Source organism: Bombina bombina, chromosome 3 (assembly GCF_027579735.1).
Source record: "Bombina bombina isolate aBomBom1 chromosome 3, aBomBom1.pri, whole genome shotgun sequence".
Lineage (NCBI taxonomy): Eukaryota > Metazoa > Chordata > Amphibia > Anura > Bombinatoridae > Bombina > Bombina bombina.
In genome coordinates this window covers 643029050-643049696 of record NC_069501.1, presented here as the reverse complement: position 1 = coordinate 643049696, position 20647 = coordinate 643029050, and the positions used below count along the sequence as shown (strand labels likewise).

The 20647-nt window shown below is 36.5% G+C and overlaps 1 protein-coding gene across 1 annotated transcript in view; it reads right to left on the bottom strand.

Moving 5' to 3' along the window:
• Positions 1-1720: 1720 nt before the first annotated feature.
• Positions 1721-20647, bottom strand: part of APPBP2 (amyloid beta precursor protein binding protein 2) — a 373616-nt gene continuing 354689 nt past the window's right edge. The window contains exon 13 of the mRNA XM_053707351.1: positions 1721-11079. Coding sequence (XP_053563326.1) covers positions 10826-11079 — 254 coding nt within the window. The 3' untranslated portion in view covers positions 1721-10825. The remainder of the gene's footprint in view (positions 11080-20647) is intronic.

Below are 20647 nucleotides of genomic sequence, written 5' to 3'. Positions count from 1 at the left end.
TTTTAGCATGCCAAAAAACTGACAAGGAAGAAATTGCGCTAACCCGACGTGCGTAAACCAGCCAACGCACAAAAGAACTATAGAAAAACTAAAGGGAAGCTCATATGTAAAGACTAAAGAAACGTGAGGTAACCCGACAAGCTTTAAAATGGTGTGCGCAACTGCGATACGCTTAAACCTAAAGGCCGACAAGCAAAATTCATAGTAAGCGTGCCAAAAAGGTTGATGTGTGCAAAACAACAAGGGAATAGTGTAAATGATTCTGTCACAGGGCTATATATTTCAGCAAATATATATATATATATATATATACAAACCTAAAAAAGTGCCAATAACATAGCTATAGAGTGTCTAAAATGTTAAATAAATTATACTTACCAATAGAACTCATCCATCAGCAAACAGCCAAACCAGTACTGAAACATATCAGTGGTTAAGGATCCATAAAGGAAGGCAAAAGACAAGTCCCTTCAACCAATTTTAGGTTTATGAAAAATTTCCCATGAGATTAAAAAAGAATCACAAACCATACCCCATATACATCCCTCTGACAAGAACTGTATTCTGAGAGCAAACAGGGCCTCAATATAGACTGAAAACCCCTCTCTCTGAAGAATCAAATGCATATCTTCATTCTTCAATCACCTCCAGCGAAGGCAAAGTAAAGACTGAGGTATGTGTTAAGTGGGAGGGCTTTTAAAATGATCTTGGGGTTTTGGAATTTTGGCTCCCCCAACCCCTCTCTCTAAAGAATCAAATGCACATCTTCATTTTAAACCACTTCCAGCGGAGGCAAAATAAAGACTGCGATATGTGTTAGGTGGGAGGGGTTTTATAGGGCTCTTGGGGTTTGGGAATCTTTGACTCTTCCTAATGGTACAGAAGAGTAATTCCCAGGAGTAATGGAATGTGGACTGTCAACATTTGTATGAAAGAAATATATAACAATAACGGGCTTATAGAGTGCCAAATAATAAAAATATAAAGTACTTACCAATAAGCACCCTACTACTGGAGGAAACCAGTAAGAAGCCAAAACCAGTGCTGAAACAGCAGAGGATCTGGAATAGGAGTATATCGATGAACCAACAGCAGGAGACAAAGGACAAGTCCCTGCAACTTCTGTGGAAATGCTTGTGCCTAAATCCCAATAGGTGAAAAGTAAGTCATTACCTATACTCCAAATACTTCCCTCCAAAAATCACTGTACTCTGAGTGGAAAATTGGCCTCAGCTTGGTCTGAGAACTCCACTCACTTAAGTATCAAATGCATATCTTCATTCGTCAACCTCCTTTAGTGGAGGCAAAGACAAGACTGAGATGCGAGTGAGGTGGGAGAGGTTTAGAAATATTAACCTTCTCCTAGTGGCAGGGAAGAGTAAACTTTCACCACCTGTATGAAAGAAATAACCAATTGGAGTAGAGCTCCAGCTCAGTTTCAAACCAAATAGACAGAAAGTAAATTGGTGCCAGTAAAAAGAGGAGGGGTATATAAAGGGGTGGGGCTTCCCAAACCCTTACATTTCTGGAAAGTATTTCTACTTACTCCAAATAGTCACAGGTCATCTTCTAATCTAAAAAGTACTAGTATGGTTCTGTAAGAGATATTATATAAATAACCACATTGGACTTTTAAAACTTTTGTGTGTGTTTTGTTTTACAGGGACTGTAACAAACAAATAAAAATTGCCTATTCAAATGAAGAAGAAAAAACAACACATTATAGCAGGAACACTATTTATTAGGTCAATAAAGATTTTTTTGCAATGCAATTACAGATTCTCACAAAGTTGGTTACAAACATTTCAGTATGGTTTCCTGATTACAAATATCTGTGCACTGATATATGCATAGAATGGTATGAAAGTTATTTTTTACATAAATAGAACATCAAGATATGTTTATATAAAGTGTGGCACAATTAGCAGATTTTATGTATAATTATTTTTATTTTTTTTTAAAGATTCCAAACAATTTAGTATTTTTTATTCAATTCAGGAAGGACATCAAAACCCCTTTTCGTACATAGTATGAAAATAGCACTGGAGCTTATATGTGTAAATATTTGTGTGTGTCACAAACATATATATATATATATATATATATATATATATCGAAACACACACGCGCATACACACATATACATACAATATATATCTACACAGATACCATATAACATTAATTTGACCTCCCTTTTTAAACACGATATAAAATATTGTGTGTAAAATCTAGACTATTGTGGAAATACTGTTTCCCATCTGATGGGATATTATATATATATATATCAAACAAACAGTCCCAACAACAATTTTCAACCAACACTGAACTTGTGCACCAGCTTTCTAGAAACTATATATTTTATATATATATATATTTTTTTTCTTCATGTTAAAATTTACAAAGAAAAAGTTAAATTTGCACTTGAACAAACGCACTAAGGCCACTCATGCATTAGATATTTAGGATTTCAATTAGATGTTATTGAGCTCCCAGGGTAGCAGCTTCCACATCTGTTGAAAATGAGGAAACCCAAGGATGATCAAGGACCAATTACATAGACCAAGCACACAAAAGCAAAAGCTCCACATACGCGTTTTACTTTCTAAACACATCAACATGTATGTCTACACCCTAGAGCAGCAGGGAAATGAAAAATGTGTTCCATTCTTTGTGACATAGCTATGTTTAACCCATAACTCAGGAAAAAGAGTTCCTATGAGAAGCAATTATATGCGTAAAAAGTATTACTACTGTGGCTTTCAGTATTGTAATTCATAAGATAAAATTTAAATTTTCATATTAATTATGCATATTTAATCTAAACTCTTGCCTCCTTGACCCTCTACAAAAACAGACACAGCACAAATCCAATACATAGCACACTATCAAGAAAAGTATGCACATCCTGTTAAAAGCAACAAATAGTATAAAAATGATACCACTAAAGAAATGTCTCATTACAATGATAGATGCCTCAACACTAGTTGATTGCAAGCAGACAATAAATCCATTGGTTTCTAGAGAGGACAGTAAAGCTGTGCAACCACTTTGGCAGTGAAGACATGAAGAACCTTTGACCTTTAATTCCACATTTGAAACAATTGTTATGTAAGCAATAATTTCAAGGTACAATGTGTTTACCAGGTAAGATGAGGGTACCCATAATGTACAGGTGTATCCTTCAGCAAAACTGTGCTGAATAGTGTAAAACTGTATATTATGTTTTTTTTTGTAAATTTGCTAAATTAAGACATCCATATTTAATATCTATCATTTTAATTTTGTTAAAAAATTATTAAGCCTAAAAATACTAAACAAGATTTTGAACTCCATTTTAAATGATTAAATTGATCAGAACATCCTTTATTGTGAATGGATTATTACACATCTGCATAAATTTGAGTTCTCATCCTCAATATAGCACCATGGTTTGTAGATGACAGTTTCTGTATGCTAATCTGTACGATATCTTACTGTTGAGATTTTAAAAGTGTAGAAATGAGATCTCTGTTAAATTACAGGTAAACAAGACACTATTTTGTAAACCATGTCATAAAAATATTAAATTCAGAAAAGCAACTTCGAAAAACAAAAACGTCTATAATAATAAAAAAAAAAAAACTTCTAGGAAAAACAAAAATGACTAAAAGGCCTGTATTACCGGCGATGACAGTGAAAATGTTAAAGCAACTAAAATGCATTTTCTTAAGCTGAAAGGGAATTACCCTGGGAAATGAAAGCATAAATATTTCATAATGTGCTTGCTGGAATGTATAGAAAATGCAGTGGGTTATGCAGTGAGATCTTATTAAAAATAAATAAATCAGAAATCAGCGCAAATTAGACAGACTCAACGTACAGGATAATGCTAGCAAGCGCTTCACCTCTCCCTGTACTCATTTAATTTCTTTTTTACTATGAATTTCATGTACCAAGCACTACAGAATAAGCTGGTGCTTTAAAATTAATACAAATAGTAACAATACACAAATGAGGCAGATTTCCACTTTAACATTTCTGTTAATATAAAAGGCATATATCTCAGTAGGGACATGAAACCCAAAAATATTCTTTCATGATTCATAAAGAACATACTATCCAATTTACTTATCTAATTTGCTTCATTCTCTTTTGTTGAAAAGCATACTTAGGTAGGCTCTGGAGCTGGCTGTTGATTGGAGGCTGCACACATATGCCTCCTGTTATTGGCTCACCCAATGTGCTTATCTAGCTCCCAGTAGTGCAATGCTGATTCTTCAATAAAGGATACAATGTAATTAAACTGGTAAGTTTTTTTTTATAGTGTATACTCTATTTGAATCATGAAAGAAAGACTTTGGGTGTCATGTCCCTTTAAAAGGACATTAAAGGAACACTGAACCCAAATTTATTTCTTTTGTGATTCATATAGAGCACGCAATTGTAAGCAACTTTTTTATTTAGTCTTATTATCAATCTTTCTTCGTTCTCTTGCTATCTTTATTTGAAAAAGAAGGAATCTAAACTAAGGAGCCAGACAATTTCTGGTTCAGTACCCTGGACCGCACTTATTTATTGGTGGGTGAATTTATCCACCAATCAGCAAGAACAACCCAGGTTGTCACCAAAAATGGGCCGGCATCTAAACTTACATTCTTGCTTTTGAAATAAAGATACCAAGAGAATGAAGAAAATTTGATAATAGGAGTAAATTAGAAAGATGCTTTAAATTGCATGCTCTTTCTGAATCACAAAAGAAAAAAACTGGGTTTAGTGTCCCTTTAAGTCCCCAACTATTATCGAATTGTAAGAGAACCAAAATATTTGTATAAAACTTACATTTACCCTATATTAGCCAAAACACAACCTACTCATACCTACTTGAAGAACACGTCTTTTGCCTGCACTTTGCAGTTCTTTTGAAAAAGGTTGACCAAATACATTTTGCATAGAATTCACATGGCTCCTAAAGCCTAGTTATTTTGCATTTTTCAATTAACAGAACAATCAAATGCTACATTTGCAGAAGGACACAAAAAAATCAATTATGTTCAACATTGTATCCATTAAAAAAAAGATATATTACCAAATCCTGCCAACTATTTATATAACAAATTTATATTTACACATTTGATTGCATTTGCATGGTTGGTTTATTTCCTGATTGATTCATGGGTGAGAGTGCTGACGAGGCTTAATTGATGACAAAGCCTGGACTTTCTAAGCAGCATCATCACAGTGTTATGAGGTTAGAGTGACGATATTGACAAGGTATCTTAGATGGGGAGAGCATTCTACTGTACACAGTTAAATATGTGAGTCTCCAACTATTTGTCAATTTGTTTCTTGACCTGGGTATACAGTATATTCTAGACCTTAGAAAAGATTATCTAATGATGTTTTCTACAAAAAAAAAAAATGCAATTTGGACCTATAAGAATTTTTTTTTATTATGGCTTCACAGCATAATTGTTTTTCACAAATAAAAATGTTTTGGCATAATGGTTAAACAAAGATGTAGATATATATGATTAATTCTTCCCATAGCTGGTTTCTTTTTGAATTGGGGGGATTGCCAAAGGTAGTTTGAGAATCCACTAAACTAACTCAAGTTCCAGCAAAGTCAACCACTCGATTCTGAAAAGCAATAGACATGCATTATGTTCCAAGACATTCTGAACCCAGAAACCCTCTGGAAAATTGATATTTATTTAAGCATGTATGATATCTCATCTACTTTAAAGCAAACCATAATGTTTATAGAGCAGTCCTATTTAAGTAATTTGACAATGCATGTGAAGTTTCTTTTCTTAAGCTAGCGGGTGATTGTAATAATACTTAAATGACCACTTAACACAGAAGAATAGCATAATCAGTACATGCATTATAAAAAGACAGTACAAACACACTTAGTTTGAATCTCAAATGAGTAGTAGATCTCTTTCTGATAAATGTTAAAGTTAATTATATTTTCCTCACACTGCATCATGTGACAGCCATAAGCCAATCCCAGAATGCATATGTATATTCTGTGAATCTTGCACATGCTCAGTAGGAGCTGGTGCCTCAAACTGTGCATATAAAAAGATTGTGCACCTCTAGATAATGGAAGTGCTTTGGAAAGTTGTTTAAAACGGTGTGCTCCATCTGAATAATGAAAGTTTAATTTTGACTTGAGTGTCCCTTTAAAATTCTCTCTGCTGGACTCTAGCTTTAATGTGAGTAAACAATAACGCCATAAAGTGACATAAAAATGGAAAAAGAAAATGCTCTAAAGTGTTAGAACATTTTTTTTGCATTATTGCTTTAATGTGTTTAATTTCTGCAGAGTGATTAAACACATAGCTAAAGGTCAGCAATGCACTACTGGAAGCTAGATGAACACAACTGGTGAGACAAAGTTAAGACTCATGTGTAGCCACCAACCACCAGCTAGTTTACATTAGTACATTTCAGCTCATGTGCCTACCTAGATATGCTTTTCAGAACAAAGTACATTTGAAACCAGAAGTTAACTGAAACATCTCAAACTGCATGCTCTATCTGAATTATGAAAGTTTAATTTTGAATTTACTGTCCCTTTAAACCTATAGATAGATGTAGGTGCAAGAAAAATCTTATTACAAAGTTTGCATTACAATGTGCTGGCAATAAAACAAAATGCCTAGTCTACTAGTTAAGGCAACGTCTTGTAAAATCAGGTTTACATTCTCATTACATAAGCATATAGTCATCTCACATTATCTATTAATCAAAAGTAAAATGTTCTATTATCAATAACTGCCTTCATCATAGAGAAAAAGCACAAAGTACCTTGTGGACATAATTTTTTATGAACAAAAGTCTTGCAGAGATTTACATTCTTTCCTCCCTCTTTAAAAAAGCAAAAAGATGATGCACAAAAAAAATTATGCATTAACATTCACCTGTATACACAAACACACACTAACTAGAGCAGCAACAATTTAATCTTCATTCTCTCCGTGGGGCACTGCTTATCAACTTGCTACATAAGGGGAATAGAAAGCAATTTTATTTTTCAAACCGCAAAGAAATGAGAAAATGTGGGAAAAGTGAAATTGTGGTGACAAATTATTGCTAATAAAGTTAATTAGAATCATATTTATCAGGATTAACTGTAAAGAAATGATAAATAAACCAGAAATGTGTCAGCACCAACATTTTTTGAATCCTGTTTTTAAGTTTTGATACTTAGTGTAAAATCTCCCATACAATTTTGTTTTACATTTGAACGCACTTCGAATTAAACAAATTAAATATTGAGTGCAATATTCAAATAATGAAAATATATATATATATATATATATATATTACACTAAAGATAAATCTCAATACTCCCCCAGTAGAAGGGGATGGGGTATAATAAAATAATAAAGGATTTTCCTTAAGTAAAAAGAATATTAAAAAGCATTTCAAATGCACTTTTTGAGTATAAACAAATACATTCTATTAGCTTTAAATGCCTAATGTATCCATCTGTGCTATCTTCTGAAAAGATTTTCAGAAAAATTCAAAAAAAGGGGACTAAACACCCATTCATGTTTTCATTAATGCTAGGTGCCTTAACTTAAAAGGGACAGTGTAATAGAAACGGCAATATACTATTCTATAAATAAACCCTAGCAATGTATTTTGTTTAATGCTCACGCATGGAAGTAACCTGCCTGTATCCGCCATGACAACTTATGACAGACCATTAAAAAGAGAGAAAAGGATAAATAAGTAGATTTTAGGCAAAAACAAATGCTGAGGATGGCGGCTACGGGCAACATTCTGCAATTTTCGCAGCTGGATTTCTTCTTGTGAAAGAAAATCCCGATCTTAGTGATATGCACTTTTACAAGAAGAAATCCAAATACGAAAAGAGCCAAATCCCGCTGGTGGCTATCATCTTCAGCATTTGTTTCCTTCCGAACAACACAAATGCACATGCCTAGTAGATTTCATATTGTAATATTTAATTTATGGAATAAATTGATTAAGAAGTCATTTGTGGTTTTGAATACTACACTGTCCTTGTAAAATGCTAACAGTGTCCTTTTACAATTTCATGCAGCTGTCAATCTTTCATGCTGGTGTTTAATTATATTAAAAATAGAACAATGACACAATCACCGTATTGCAGACCAACTGTTTCAGTACAATACTACATAAAGCTTCAATAAAATATCTAAAAGCCAAATACAAAAGATTAGAAGCCAAGTAGATTCTGCCAGTAGAAATTCTAGAAGCAGAGTTGACTCTTGATTGTGACACCTTTCAGGAAAACAACAAACAAGGTCAAGAAACCTTTTACGGTCTCACCTATAAGGATAGGTCTGTATTTGATTTATATGAAGATTTTGTATCTGTCCTTTTAAAAGCAACAATTAATAAAGACGGTGTGCTTTTTAAAAATCTGTTGAGAATAATTGTTGAAATTAAGGACAACTGTAAAAAAAAAAAAAGAATAAGATGAATACATCTCATTACCACAGACGTTTGCAAGTATGATGTTTTAGTAAATTAAGCACAATTCATTTAGACTGCTAACATAACTGAATTTATAGTTAGGTATAACATTTATAAAATTAATTATTTTTATTTCGGATGCCAATATACCTATTAATAAATACTAAGGGTTAATAAATCTCATTATACAATGCCCCAAACATGTACCCTAGGATTTTATTGTATAATTTAGGCAAATATAGCCACAATAACATGTAAAACATATGACTGACTTTGTATTGTATTTAGTTTTCTTCATTTTTTTTGAAAAGGGGATGGTCCCATTTCCCACTTTTTTTTTAATAAAATTATTTTTTACAAAAACCCCCCAACATATCCAAATTTAAGTTTAAATAATCTATAACCTCAAACAAAATTATGAATATTTCTCACTCATACATGTGGTTCACCTTTTTTTTCCTCTCTCTCTCTCAATGCTCTCAGAACAATTCTAATTTGTTTTGAAGTTTAGTTTTTTTAAGCTTTACATTGTTTGATATACAGGCATCTCACTGTATAAAGCAGGGTTTCCCAAGTCTAGTCCTCAGAACCCCGATCAGTACTTTATGACCACATGTGAGCAGCTGATAATATCTCCAGTGCTAAAATTCATCCTAAAAATCTGTCTGGAGTGTGAGCCTCGGAAACAGAGCAGGAAAGATTGTTATTAAAAAAATGTAATATTCCAAGGATCCATCAAGTAAGCAATCTTGAAACTAAATATAAATGAAACCTTAAAAAAATCCTACAGTATGGTCTTATGTAATTAGTATAGGCAATAGACACTATTTTAAATGATAACAGTGTTACTAGTGTTACACACATTAAAAATAATAATAAACACTATGGTAAGGTCCCTAAAAAAGTTCCTTTCGATAGGCTTCTTGGCTGTATGATCATATTCTAGAAATGTAAACATCAGAAAAAAAGAAGCACACTTGTGATCATGATAACATTACTTATACAAGAAACTATTAAAACAAGTATTATGGTTGTATTAAGAGTTCCAAAAGTATGCAAAAGCATTATAAAAACAGGTGCTAAAATTGGGCTTGTGCGGTACCTTCTAAGGTATTTTGGCCAAATGACATGGATGAAGCAGGAAAACAAATATTTTTTTAAAAGCTTGGATAAAAGGTTATATCAATACTTCCAAGACTCTGCAACTAAAAAATATTGACCTGCTCCAAAAAAAATAAAGAATTATCCATTTGTTACCAGTCAAATTCACAATAGTGAGTAAACCATTTTTTTTTAGCCTAGGCCTTAAATTACATAAGGTGGTAAAAACAATTAACAGCAAGCCCCTTCACTCTGAGGTATCTAGAGTATATTGGTAAAACAAAAGATTGCAGGACTTCTTGGCACTGACAACCGCTGAGGGATATCTCCCCCCCCACCACACATTTTAAAAACACACCAAAAACCCTTATCCTGCTACATAGTGCAGTGTATTAACACCTCTACACTATCAACCAATGAAAATAAAGAGGGCTAGTAACAGATTATAAACAATAAATAATGCCATTGACACGTTAAGAAAATCTATTGAGTAGGTGCATACACGTTTCAAATTAATACTCAATAAAATAACAGATTTATTGCTGAATATGAAAACTGTCTCATCATTAGTTGGTTGTAACATGTTGAGCTAAAGGCATCAGTGTAATGAGCAGAACTTACACTTACAGACTGGCTGGCTGTTTACTTGTATGTAAAAAAAATAAATCACAAGGACTCAAAAGAGGAATAGCAGCTAAGAAATGGCATATGCTATGTTGTGTCTATTTACAAAAGCACGCTAAGGACTGCGTTAATAAAGTAGTCCATATAGCCAGGAGAGGCCGTGTAGTTCTACATGCGCCTCCATTATGAATACTAGATATATTTCTGTAAAAGCTGGCATTTAAGTGAACAATGCTGTAGAATAAATACATTTTCTTTAGTGAGTGATTTGGGAAGGCCATTTCCCCAAAAAGATCCAGAGAGTGCACTACATCCGCATACCTTTATAAAAATGTCTGACCCTAAAAAAACATGTTAAACAAATGGAGGAGAAAAAATATTTTGAAATTAAGAAAGCAACTCTTATAGACTCTTAAACAGTTTTATTTGCATCTTCCTGAAAGAGCTGCAAAAATGGAAACACTTTTTCTGAATCCTCTTGCTTGAAGTAGACTTCATAAGGGACATTTCATGAAGTCCAGATATCAGTCTAATCATGATAGGATTGATGGTATAAATCCAACTTTTTACAATTTCACAGTATAATATTTTCCTGTTATATAGGAAAACGTAATTGATAAAGCAGACCAAAGTTTTTCCATCCTCTTCTTTAAGAACCCGGTCCTTCTGTGTTTTGAGACATGAGAAATGACTGAACAACCTCTTCTGTTGATAATGGGCTGGTATTTACATCCTCTAGGGCATCCGTGACTGAAAACTGTCGATCTCGTAACCGGTTCCAATTGGCCAATATATTATGGTATTCAAATACTTTCTCATAATTGCCGACAGAATTATAAAGTTTAATGAGGCCTCTGTAATCATATTCTAGTCCACTGTAACCTTCACCAAAGAGTTTCTTTCCTACAAAAGCAGGAAAAACATAAAACTTCATAAGTATACGAGAGAAACTGATTTGTACAGATTTTTATGGCTTTTTGCACACTCAATATACTAAGAAAAACTAACTATTTTGACGTTTTTAAAGAACAAACAAATTAATAATCATAGATATGTTAATGATTATTTACTGCTGGTATAATTTTACACTTTTAAAATTAAGATTCATACATGCCGATAAATCTATTCCTCCATATTTGAGCAGTGTCATTTATGAATGTATATACAGTAGTATGCATAAGTTCCCAGAAGTCTTCAGGAGACCTACTAACCGCTACATAGAACCTGCCCCTCCCAGCTAACAACAGTTCTCAAACATTCAAGAAAGAAAACTATCTGGAGAATTAAGGAAGCAAGAACAATACGGAGGCTACAACAAAAAAGAGCAGTCACACAACAACCACAAAATAAAATGCGACAGAGCAACCCTTCATAACAATATTCAAGCACAAATAAATATATTTGCGTGGTTAGCACAAAAGGAACTAGTTGCAAATACTTCATATCTACATTTAGCTTAAGTTATAGCAAAATACACACAAAGTTTGAATGTGAAAATCCATTAATGTTAAAGTCAGTAAATTCTCAAATCTCTGCATCTTAGTAGAGATCAAGACAGAATGATGAGATCGCAATCGCTAAAAATGATACACATCCAAAATAGTTTAAAAAAAATGTAACTAATTTATTACATAGACCTAAATATCAAATTTAGAGTGTTTCAGGAATGTATGAGATAATCTCCATACTTTGGCTTCTGTAGTCTAATACATATAGATGGCCTTAATAAATATGTTATCATGATACCTTACAGAGGTTGAATCTAATAGGTTTAGGTCAGGATAAAAAGACAACAAACATAAATATTGAGTAATACAAAGCTCTCATACAAATTCAATAAAAAATTGTAATTTAGCTATTCTTTAGACTGTAGGTTATCAGAACGATGAGTCTTTGTTTTCATTCAAAAGTTTTTTTATAAAATGTATTATATTTTTTCTGTTAAACTGATGTTTTAGCACTGAGAATAAAATGTTTTGTTTTTATGCTTATGAGGCATTTTCAAAATAAATTGAAAATCCCCATAGACGAGACTTCTGATTTTATTAAAGTGAATGTAAATTTTGATGCTAAAGTGCCCGGTTTTAAAAAATTCAATTAAAAACAGGGGCACATTAATTCATCAAAATTTACATTTCACTCGTGTTGTGAAAAAATACTTACCTTTTAAACTTGACAGCAGCTCCAGCTTCCCCCGGTTGTCGCAAGCCATTTCTGATGTCAGAAATGATGGATAGGTCATCCTCCAATCACGGCTTCCCCCCCCAGGGGAATCAGTGCCTGATTCAACGCCGTGATTGGAGGAAGCCGGATTCCTCATTTTAGACCCAGGAAGAGGCTTTGCGACGGGCGGAGGAAGCTGGAGCGGCTGTCAAGAATAAATGATAAGTATTTTTAGAACACAAGTGAAATGTAAATTTTGATGAATTAAAGTGCCCCTGTTTTTAATCGAATTTTTAAGCACGTCAGCAATAAATTTACATTCACTTTAAATGGCAATTGTGTAATGTTGTATTTGTGCCTCTAGGTAACAAATACCCAGACCTGAAGAAAAAGCTTTATGGAAGTAAAACAGATGTTTGGACCAGAGAACTTAGTTGTAGTAAGTTTCTTTATACATGAGGAATCCAGGGTACTTCTTTGCTCAGTTTCATTTACAGAGAAAACTATGGAGGTCATAGGCAATAAAGTAGAATAACTTATTATCCACTGATCTTGAAAAATCTTGCAACATGAGAAAAAATAATGGGAATGGTTTAGAGGGAAATTGCATTGTAGGCTTAAAGGGGCAAGTCCAAAAAAACCTTTCATGATTTAAATAGGGCATGAAATTTTAAACAAGTTGCACATTTACTTTTATCACCAATTTTGCTTTCTTCTCTTGGTATTCTTAGTTGAAAGCTAAACCTAGGAGGTTCATATGCTAATTTCTTAGACATTGAAGGCTGCCTCTAATCTGAAAGCATTTTAACAGCTTTTCACCACTAGAGGGCGTTAGTGCATGTGTTTCATATAGATAACATTGAGCTCATGCACGTGAATAAGAGGGCAGTCTGCAGAGGTTTAGATACAAGGTAATCACAGAATTAAAAAGTATATTATTATAACTGTGTTGGTTATGTAAAACTGGGGAATGGGTAATAAAGGGATTATCTACCTTTTTAAACAACAAAAAACATAATTTATGTAAGAATTTACCTGATAAATTAATTTCTTTCATAATGGCAAGAGTCCATGAGCTAGTGACGTATGGGATATACATTCCTACCAGGTGGGGCAAAGTTTCCCAAACCTCAAAATGCCTATAAATACACCTCCCACCACACTCACACCTTAGTTTAACGTATAGCCAAGTAGTGAGACGTAAAAAGAAGTAAAAAAGCAAACAAAAAAGAGGAACTGGAAAAAACATAATTTATGTAAGAACTTACCTGATAAATTCATTTCTTTCATATTAGCAAGAGTCCATGAGCTAGTGACGTATGGGATATACATTCCTACCAGGAGGGGCAAAGTTTCCCAAACCTCAAAATGCCTATAAATACACCCCTCACCACACCCACAATTCAGTTTAACGAATAGCCAAGAAGTGGGGTGATAAAAAAGTGCGAAAGCATATAAAATAAGGAATTGGAATAATTGTGCTTTATACAAAATCATAACCACCACAAAAAAAGGGCGGGCCTCATGGACTCTTGCTAATATGAAAGAAATGAATTTATCAGGTAAGTTCTTACATAAATTATGTTTTCTTTCATGTAATTAGCAAGAGTCCATGAGCTAGTGACGTATGGGATAATGACTACCCAAGATGTGGATCTTTCCACACAAGAGTCACTAGAGAGGGAGGGATAAAATAAAGACAGCCAATTCCTGCTGAAAATAATCCACACCCAAAATAAAGTTTAACGAAAAACATAAGCAGAAGATTCAAACTGAAACCGCTGCCTGAAGTACTTTTCTACCAAAAACTGCTTCAGAAGAAGAAAATACATCAAAATGGTAGAATTTAGTAAAAGTATGCAAAGAGGACCAAGTTGCTGCTTTGCAGATCTGGTCAACCGAAGCTTCATTCCTAAACGCCCAGGAAGTAGAAACTGACCTAGTAGAATGAGCTGTAATTCTCTGAGGCGGAGTTTTACCCGACTCAACATAGGCATGATGAATTAAAGATTTCAACCAAGATGCCAAAGAAATGGCAGAAGCTTTCTGGCCTTTTCTAGAACCGGAAAAGATAACAAATAGACTAGAAGTCTTACGAAAAGATTTCGTAGCTTCAACATAATATTTCAAAGCTCTAACAACATCCAAAGAATGCAACGATTTCTCCTTAGAATTCTTAGGATTAGGACATAATGAAGGAACCACAATTTCTCTACTAATGTTGTTGGAATTCACAACTTTAGGTAAAAATTCAAAAGAAGTTCGCAACACCGCCTTATCCTATCTAGCACAAACTTACTTCACCACCTCCATCGGAGGCAAAGTTTGTAAAACTGAATTGTGGGTGTGGTGAGGGGTGTATTTATAGGCATTTTGAGGTTTGGGAAACTTTGCCCCTCCTGGTAGGAATGTATATCCCATACGTCACTAGCTCATGGACGCTTGCTAATTACATGAAAGAAACATAATTTATGCTTACCTGATAAATTCCTTTCTTCTGTAGTGTGATCAGTCCACGGGTCATCATTACTTCTGGGATATTACTCCTCCCCAACAGGAAGTGCAAGAGGATTCATCCAGCAGAGCTGCATATAGCTCCTCCCCTCTACGTCACTCCCAGTCATTCGACCAAGGACCAACGAGAAAGGAAAAGCCAAGGGTGAAGTGGTGACTGGAGTATAAATTAAAAAATATTTACCTGCCTTAAAAACAGGGCGGGCCGTGGACTGATCACACTACAGAAGAAAGGAATTTATCAGGTAAGCATAAATTATGTTTTCTTCTGTTAAGTGTGATCAGTCCACGGGTCATCATTACTTCTGGGATACCAATACCAAAGCAAAAGTACACGGATGACGGGAGGGATAGGCAGGCTCTTTATACAGAAGGAACCACTGCCTGAAGAACCTTTCTCCCAAAAATAGCCTCCGATGAAGCAAAAGTGTCAAATTTGTAAAATTTGGAAAAAGAATGAAGCGAAGACCAAGTTGCAGCCTTGCAAATCTGTTCAACAGAGGCCTCATTCTTGAAGGCCCAAGTGGAAGCCACAGCTCTAGTAGAATGAGCTGTAATTCTTTCAGGAGGCTGCTGTCCAGCAGTCTCATAAGCTAAACGAATTATGCTACGAAGCCAAAAAGAAAGAGAGGTAGCGGAAGCTTTTTGACCTCTCCTCTGCCCAGAGTAAATGACAAACAGAGAAGACGTTTGTCGAAATTCCTTAGTTGCCTGTAAGTAAAATTTTAGAGCACGGACTACATCCAGGTTGTGCAGTAGACGTTCCTTCTTTGAAGAAGGATTTGGGCATAAAGAAGGAACAACAATCTCTTGATTGATATTCCTGTTAGTAACTACCTTAGGTAAGAACCCAGGTTTAGTACGCAGGACTACCTTATCCGAATGAAAAATCAAATAAGGAGAATCACAATGTAAGGCTGATAATTCAGAAACTCTTCGAGCCGAGGAAATAGCCATTAAAAATAGAACTTTCCAAGATAACAACTTTATATCAATGGAATGAAGGGGTTCAAACGGAACGCCCTGTAAAACATTAAGAACAAGGTTTAAACTCCATGGTGGAGCAACAGTTTTAAACACAGGCTTAATCCTGGCCAAAGCCTGACAAAAAGCCTGGACGTCAGGAACTTCTGACAGACGTTTGTGTAACAGAATGGACAGAGCTGAGATCTGTCCCTTTAATGAACTAGCAGATAAACCCTTTTCTAAACCTTCTTGTAGAAAAGACAATATCCTAGGAATCCTAACCTTACTCCAAGAGTAACCTTTGGATTCACACCAATATAGGTATTTACGCCATATCTTATGGTAAATCTTTCTGGTAACAGGTTTCCTAGCCTGTATTAAGGTATCAATAACTGACTCAGAAAACCCACGTCTTGATAAAATCAAGCGTTCAATTTCCAAGCAGTCAGCTTCAGAGAAGTTAGATTTTGATGTTTGAAGGGACCCTGTATCAGAAGGTCCTGTTTCAGAGGTAGAGACCAAGGTGGACAGGATGACATGTCCACCAGGTCTGCATACCAAGTCCTGCGTGGCCACGCAGGTGCTATTAGAATCACTGATGCTCTCTCGTTTGATTCTGGCAATCAATCGAGGAAGCAACGGGAAGGGTGGAAACACGTAAGCCATCCTGAAGTCCCAAGGTGCTGTCAGAGCATCTATCAGGACTGCTCCTGGATCCCTGGATCTGGACCCGTAACGAGGAAGCTTGGCGTTCTGTCGAGATGCCATGAGATCTATCTCTGGTTTGCCCCAACGTCGAAGTATTTGGGCAAAGACCTCCGGATGAAGTTCCCACTCCCCCGGATGAAAAGTCTGACGACTTAAGAAATCCGCCTCCCAGTTCTCCACTCCCGGGATGTGGATTGCTGACAGGTGGCAAGAGTGAGACTCTGCCCAGCGAATTATCTTTGATACTTCCATCATAGCTAGGGAGCTTCTTGTCCCTCCCTGATGGTTGATGTAAGCTACAGTCGTGATGTTGTCCGACTGAAACCTGATGAACCCCCGAGTTGTCAACTGGGGCCAAGCCAGGAGGGCATTGAGAACTGCTCTCAATTCCAGAATGTTTATTGGCAGGAGACTCTCCTCCTGACTCCATTGTCCCTGAGCCTTCAGAGAATTCCAGACGGCACCCCAACCTAGAAGGCTGGCGTCTGTTGTTACAATTGTCCAGTCTGGTCTCCTGAATGGCATCCCCCTGGACAGGTGTGGCCGAGAAAGCCACCATAGAAGAGAATTTCTGGTCTCTTGATCCAGATTCAGAGAAGGGGATAAGTCTGAGTAATCCCCATTCCACTGACTTAGCATGCACAGTTGCAGTGGTCTGAGGTGTAAGCGTGCAAAGGGTACTATGTCCATTGCCGCTACCATTAAGCCGATTACCTCCATGCATTGAGCCACTGACGGGTGTTGAATGGAATGAAGGGTGCGGCAAGCACTTTGAAGTCTTGTTAGCCTGTCCTCTGTCAGGTAAATCTTCATTTCTACAGAATCTATAAGAGTCCCCAGGAAGGGAACTCTTGTGAGTGGAACGAGTGAACTTTTCTTTTCGTTCACCTTCCATCCATGTGACCTTAGAAATGCCAGCACTAACTCTGTATGAGACTTGGCAGTTTGAAAGCTTGAAGCTTGTATCAGAATGTCGTCTAGGTATGGAGCTACCGAGATTCCCCGCGGTCTTAGTACCGCCAGAAGAGCACCCAGAACCTTTGTGAAGATTCTTGGAGCTGTAGCCAATCCGAATGGAAGAGCCACAAACTGGTAATGCCTGTCTAGGAAGGCAAACCTTAGGTACCGATAATGATCTTTGTGAATCGGTATGTGAAGGTAAGCGTCTTTTAAATCTACAGTGGTCATGTACTGACCCTCTTGGATCATAGGTAAAATTGTCCGAATAGTCTCCATCTTGAACGATGGAACTCTTAGGAATTTGTTTAGGATCTTTAAGTCCAGGATTGGTCTGAAAGTTCCCTCTTTTTTGGGAACCACAAACAGATTTGAGTAAAACCCCTGTCCCTGTTCCGATCGTGGAACTGGATGGATTACTCCCATTAACAAGAGCTCTTGTACGCAGCGTAGAAAAGCCTCTTTCTTTGTCTGGATTGTTGACAATCTTGACAGATGAAATCTCTCTCTTGGAGGAGAGTATTTGAAGTCCAGAAGGTATCCCTGAGATATTATCTCTAGCGCCCAGGGATCCTGAACATCTCTTGCCCAAGCCTGGGCGAAGAGAGAAAGTCTGCCCCCCACTAGATCCGATCCCGGATCGGGGGCCCTCAATTCATGCTGTTTTAGGGGCAGCAGCAGGTTTCCTAGTCTGCTTGCCCTTGTTCCAGGACTGGTTAGGTTTCCAGCCTTGTCTGTAGCGAGCAACAGCTCCTTCCTGTTTTGGTGCAGAGGAAGTTGATGCTGCTCCTGCTTTGAAAGGAACGAAAATTAGACTGTCTAGTCTTGGCTTTGGCTTTGTCCTGAGGCAGGGCATGGCCTTTACCTCCTGTAATGTCAGCGATAATCTCTTTCAACCCGGGCCCGAATAAGGTCTGCCCTTTGAAAGGTATATTAAGCAATTTAGACTTAGAAGTAACATCAGCTGACCAGGATTTTAGCCACAGCGCCCTGCGTGCCTGAATGGCGAATCCTGAATTCTTCGCCGTAAGTTTAGTAAGATGTACTACGGCCTCCGAAATGAATGAATTAGCTAGTTTAAGGACTCTAAGCCTGTCCGTAATGTCGTCCAGAGTAGCTGAACCAATGTTCTCTTCCAGAGACTCAATCCAGAATGCCGCTGCAGCCGTGATCGGCGCAATGCATGCAAGGGGTTGCAATATAAAACCTTGTTGAACAAACATTTTCTTAAGGTAACCCTCTAACTTTTTATCCATTGGATCTGAAAAAGCACAGCTATCCTCCACCGGGATAGTGGTACGCTTAGCTAAGGTAGAAACTGCTCCCTCCACCTTAGGGACCGTTTGCCATAAGTCCCTTGTGGTGGCGTCTATTGGAAACATTTTTCTAAATATCGGAGGGGGTGAGAACGGCACACCGGGTCTATCCCACTCCTTAGTAACAATTTCAGCAAGTCTCTTAGGTATAGGAAAAACCTCAGTACTCGTCGGTACCGCAAAATATTTATCCAACCTACACATTTTCTCTGGTATTGCAACTGTGTTACAATCATTCAGAGCCGCTAACACCTCCCCTAGTAATACACGGAGGTTTTCCAGCTTAAATTTAAAATTTGAAATATCTGAATCCAGTCTGTTTGGATCAGAACCGTCACCCACAGAATGAAGTTCTCCGTCCTCATGTTCTGCCACCTGTGACGCAGTGTCTGACATGGCCCTAATATTATCAGCGCACTCTGTTCTCACCCCAGAGTGATCACGCTTACCTCTTAGTTCTGGTAATTTAGCCAAAACCTCAGTCATAACAGTAGCCATATCCTGTAATGTGATTTGTAATGGCCGCCCAGATGTACTCGGCGCTACAATATCACGCACCTCCCTCTGAGCGGGAGATGTAGGTACTGACACGTGAGGCGAGTTAGTCGGCATAACTCTCCCCTCGTTGTTTGGTGAAATTTGTTCAATTTGTACAGATTGACTTTTATTTAAAGGAGCATCAATACAGTTAGTACATAAATTTCTATTGGGCTCCACTTTGGCATTGCAACAAATGACACAGGTATCATCCTCTGAATCAGACATGTTTAACACACTAGCAAATAAACTTGCAACTTGGAAATACAATTCAATTAGAATAATATTAAAACGTACTGTGCCTTTAAGAAGCACAGAAGATCTATGACAGTTGAAAATTAATAAATTGAAACAGTTATAGCCTCAATCCTTGTAAACAACACAACTTTAGCAAAGGTTTAATCCCATTAGCAAAGATAACAAATTCTGAAAGCAGGAAACAAATTACAGAATAAACGTTTTTTATCTCAGTCAAACAATAATTCTCACAGCTCTGCTGAGAGAAATTACCTCCCTCAAAATAAGTTTTGAAGACCCCTGAGCTCTGTAGAGATGAACCGGATCATGCAGGGAATACAATGAGTTGCTGACTGAAATATTTGATGCGTAGTAAAAGCGCCAAAAAACGGCCCCTCCCCCTCACACACAGCAGTGAGGGAGAACAGAAACTGTCAGAAAACAGATTAAGCAACTGCCAAGTGGAAAAATGGTGCCCAAACATTTATTCACTCAGTACCTCAGCAAATGAAAACGATTTTACATTCCAGCAAAAACGTTAAACATAATCTCTAGTTATTAAACAGCTTTATGTATTTCTTACAGTGTAATTCTAGTGAAGTACCATTCCCCAGAATACTGAAGTGTAAAGTATACATACATGACATTATATCGGTATGGCAGGATTTTCTCATCAATTCCATTGTCAGAAAATAAGAACTGCTACATACCTCTATGCAGATTCATCTGCCCGCTGTCCCCTGATCTGAAGTTTACCTCTCCTCAGATGGCCGAGAAACAGCAATATGATCTTAACTACTCCGGCTAAAATCATAACAAAAACTCTGGTAGATTCTTCTTCAAACTCTGCCAGAGAGATAATAACACACTCTGGTGCTATTTTAAAATAACAAACTTTTGATTGAAGATATAAAACTAAGTATAATCACCATAGTCCTCTCACACATCCTATCTAGTCGTTGGGTGCAAGAGAATGACTGGAAGTGACGTAGAGGGGAGGAGCTATATGCAGCTCTGCTGGATGAATCCTCTTGCACTTCCTGTTGGGGAGGAGTAATATCCCAGAAGTAATG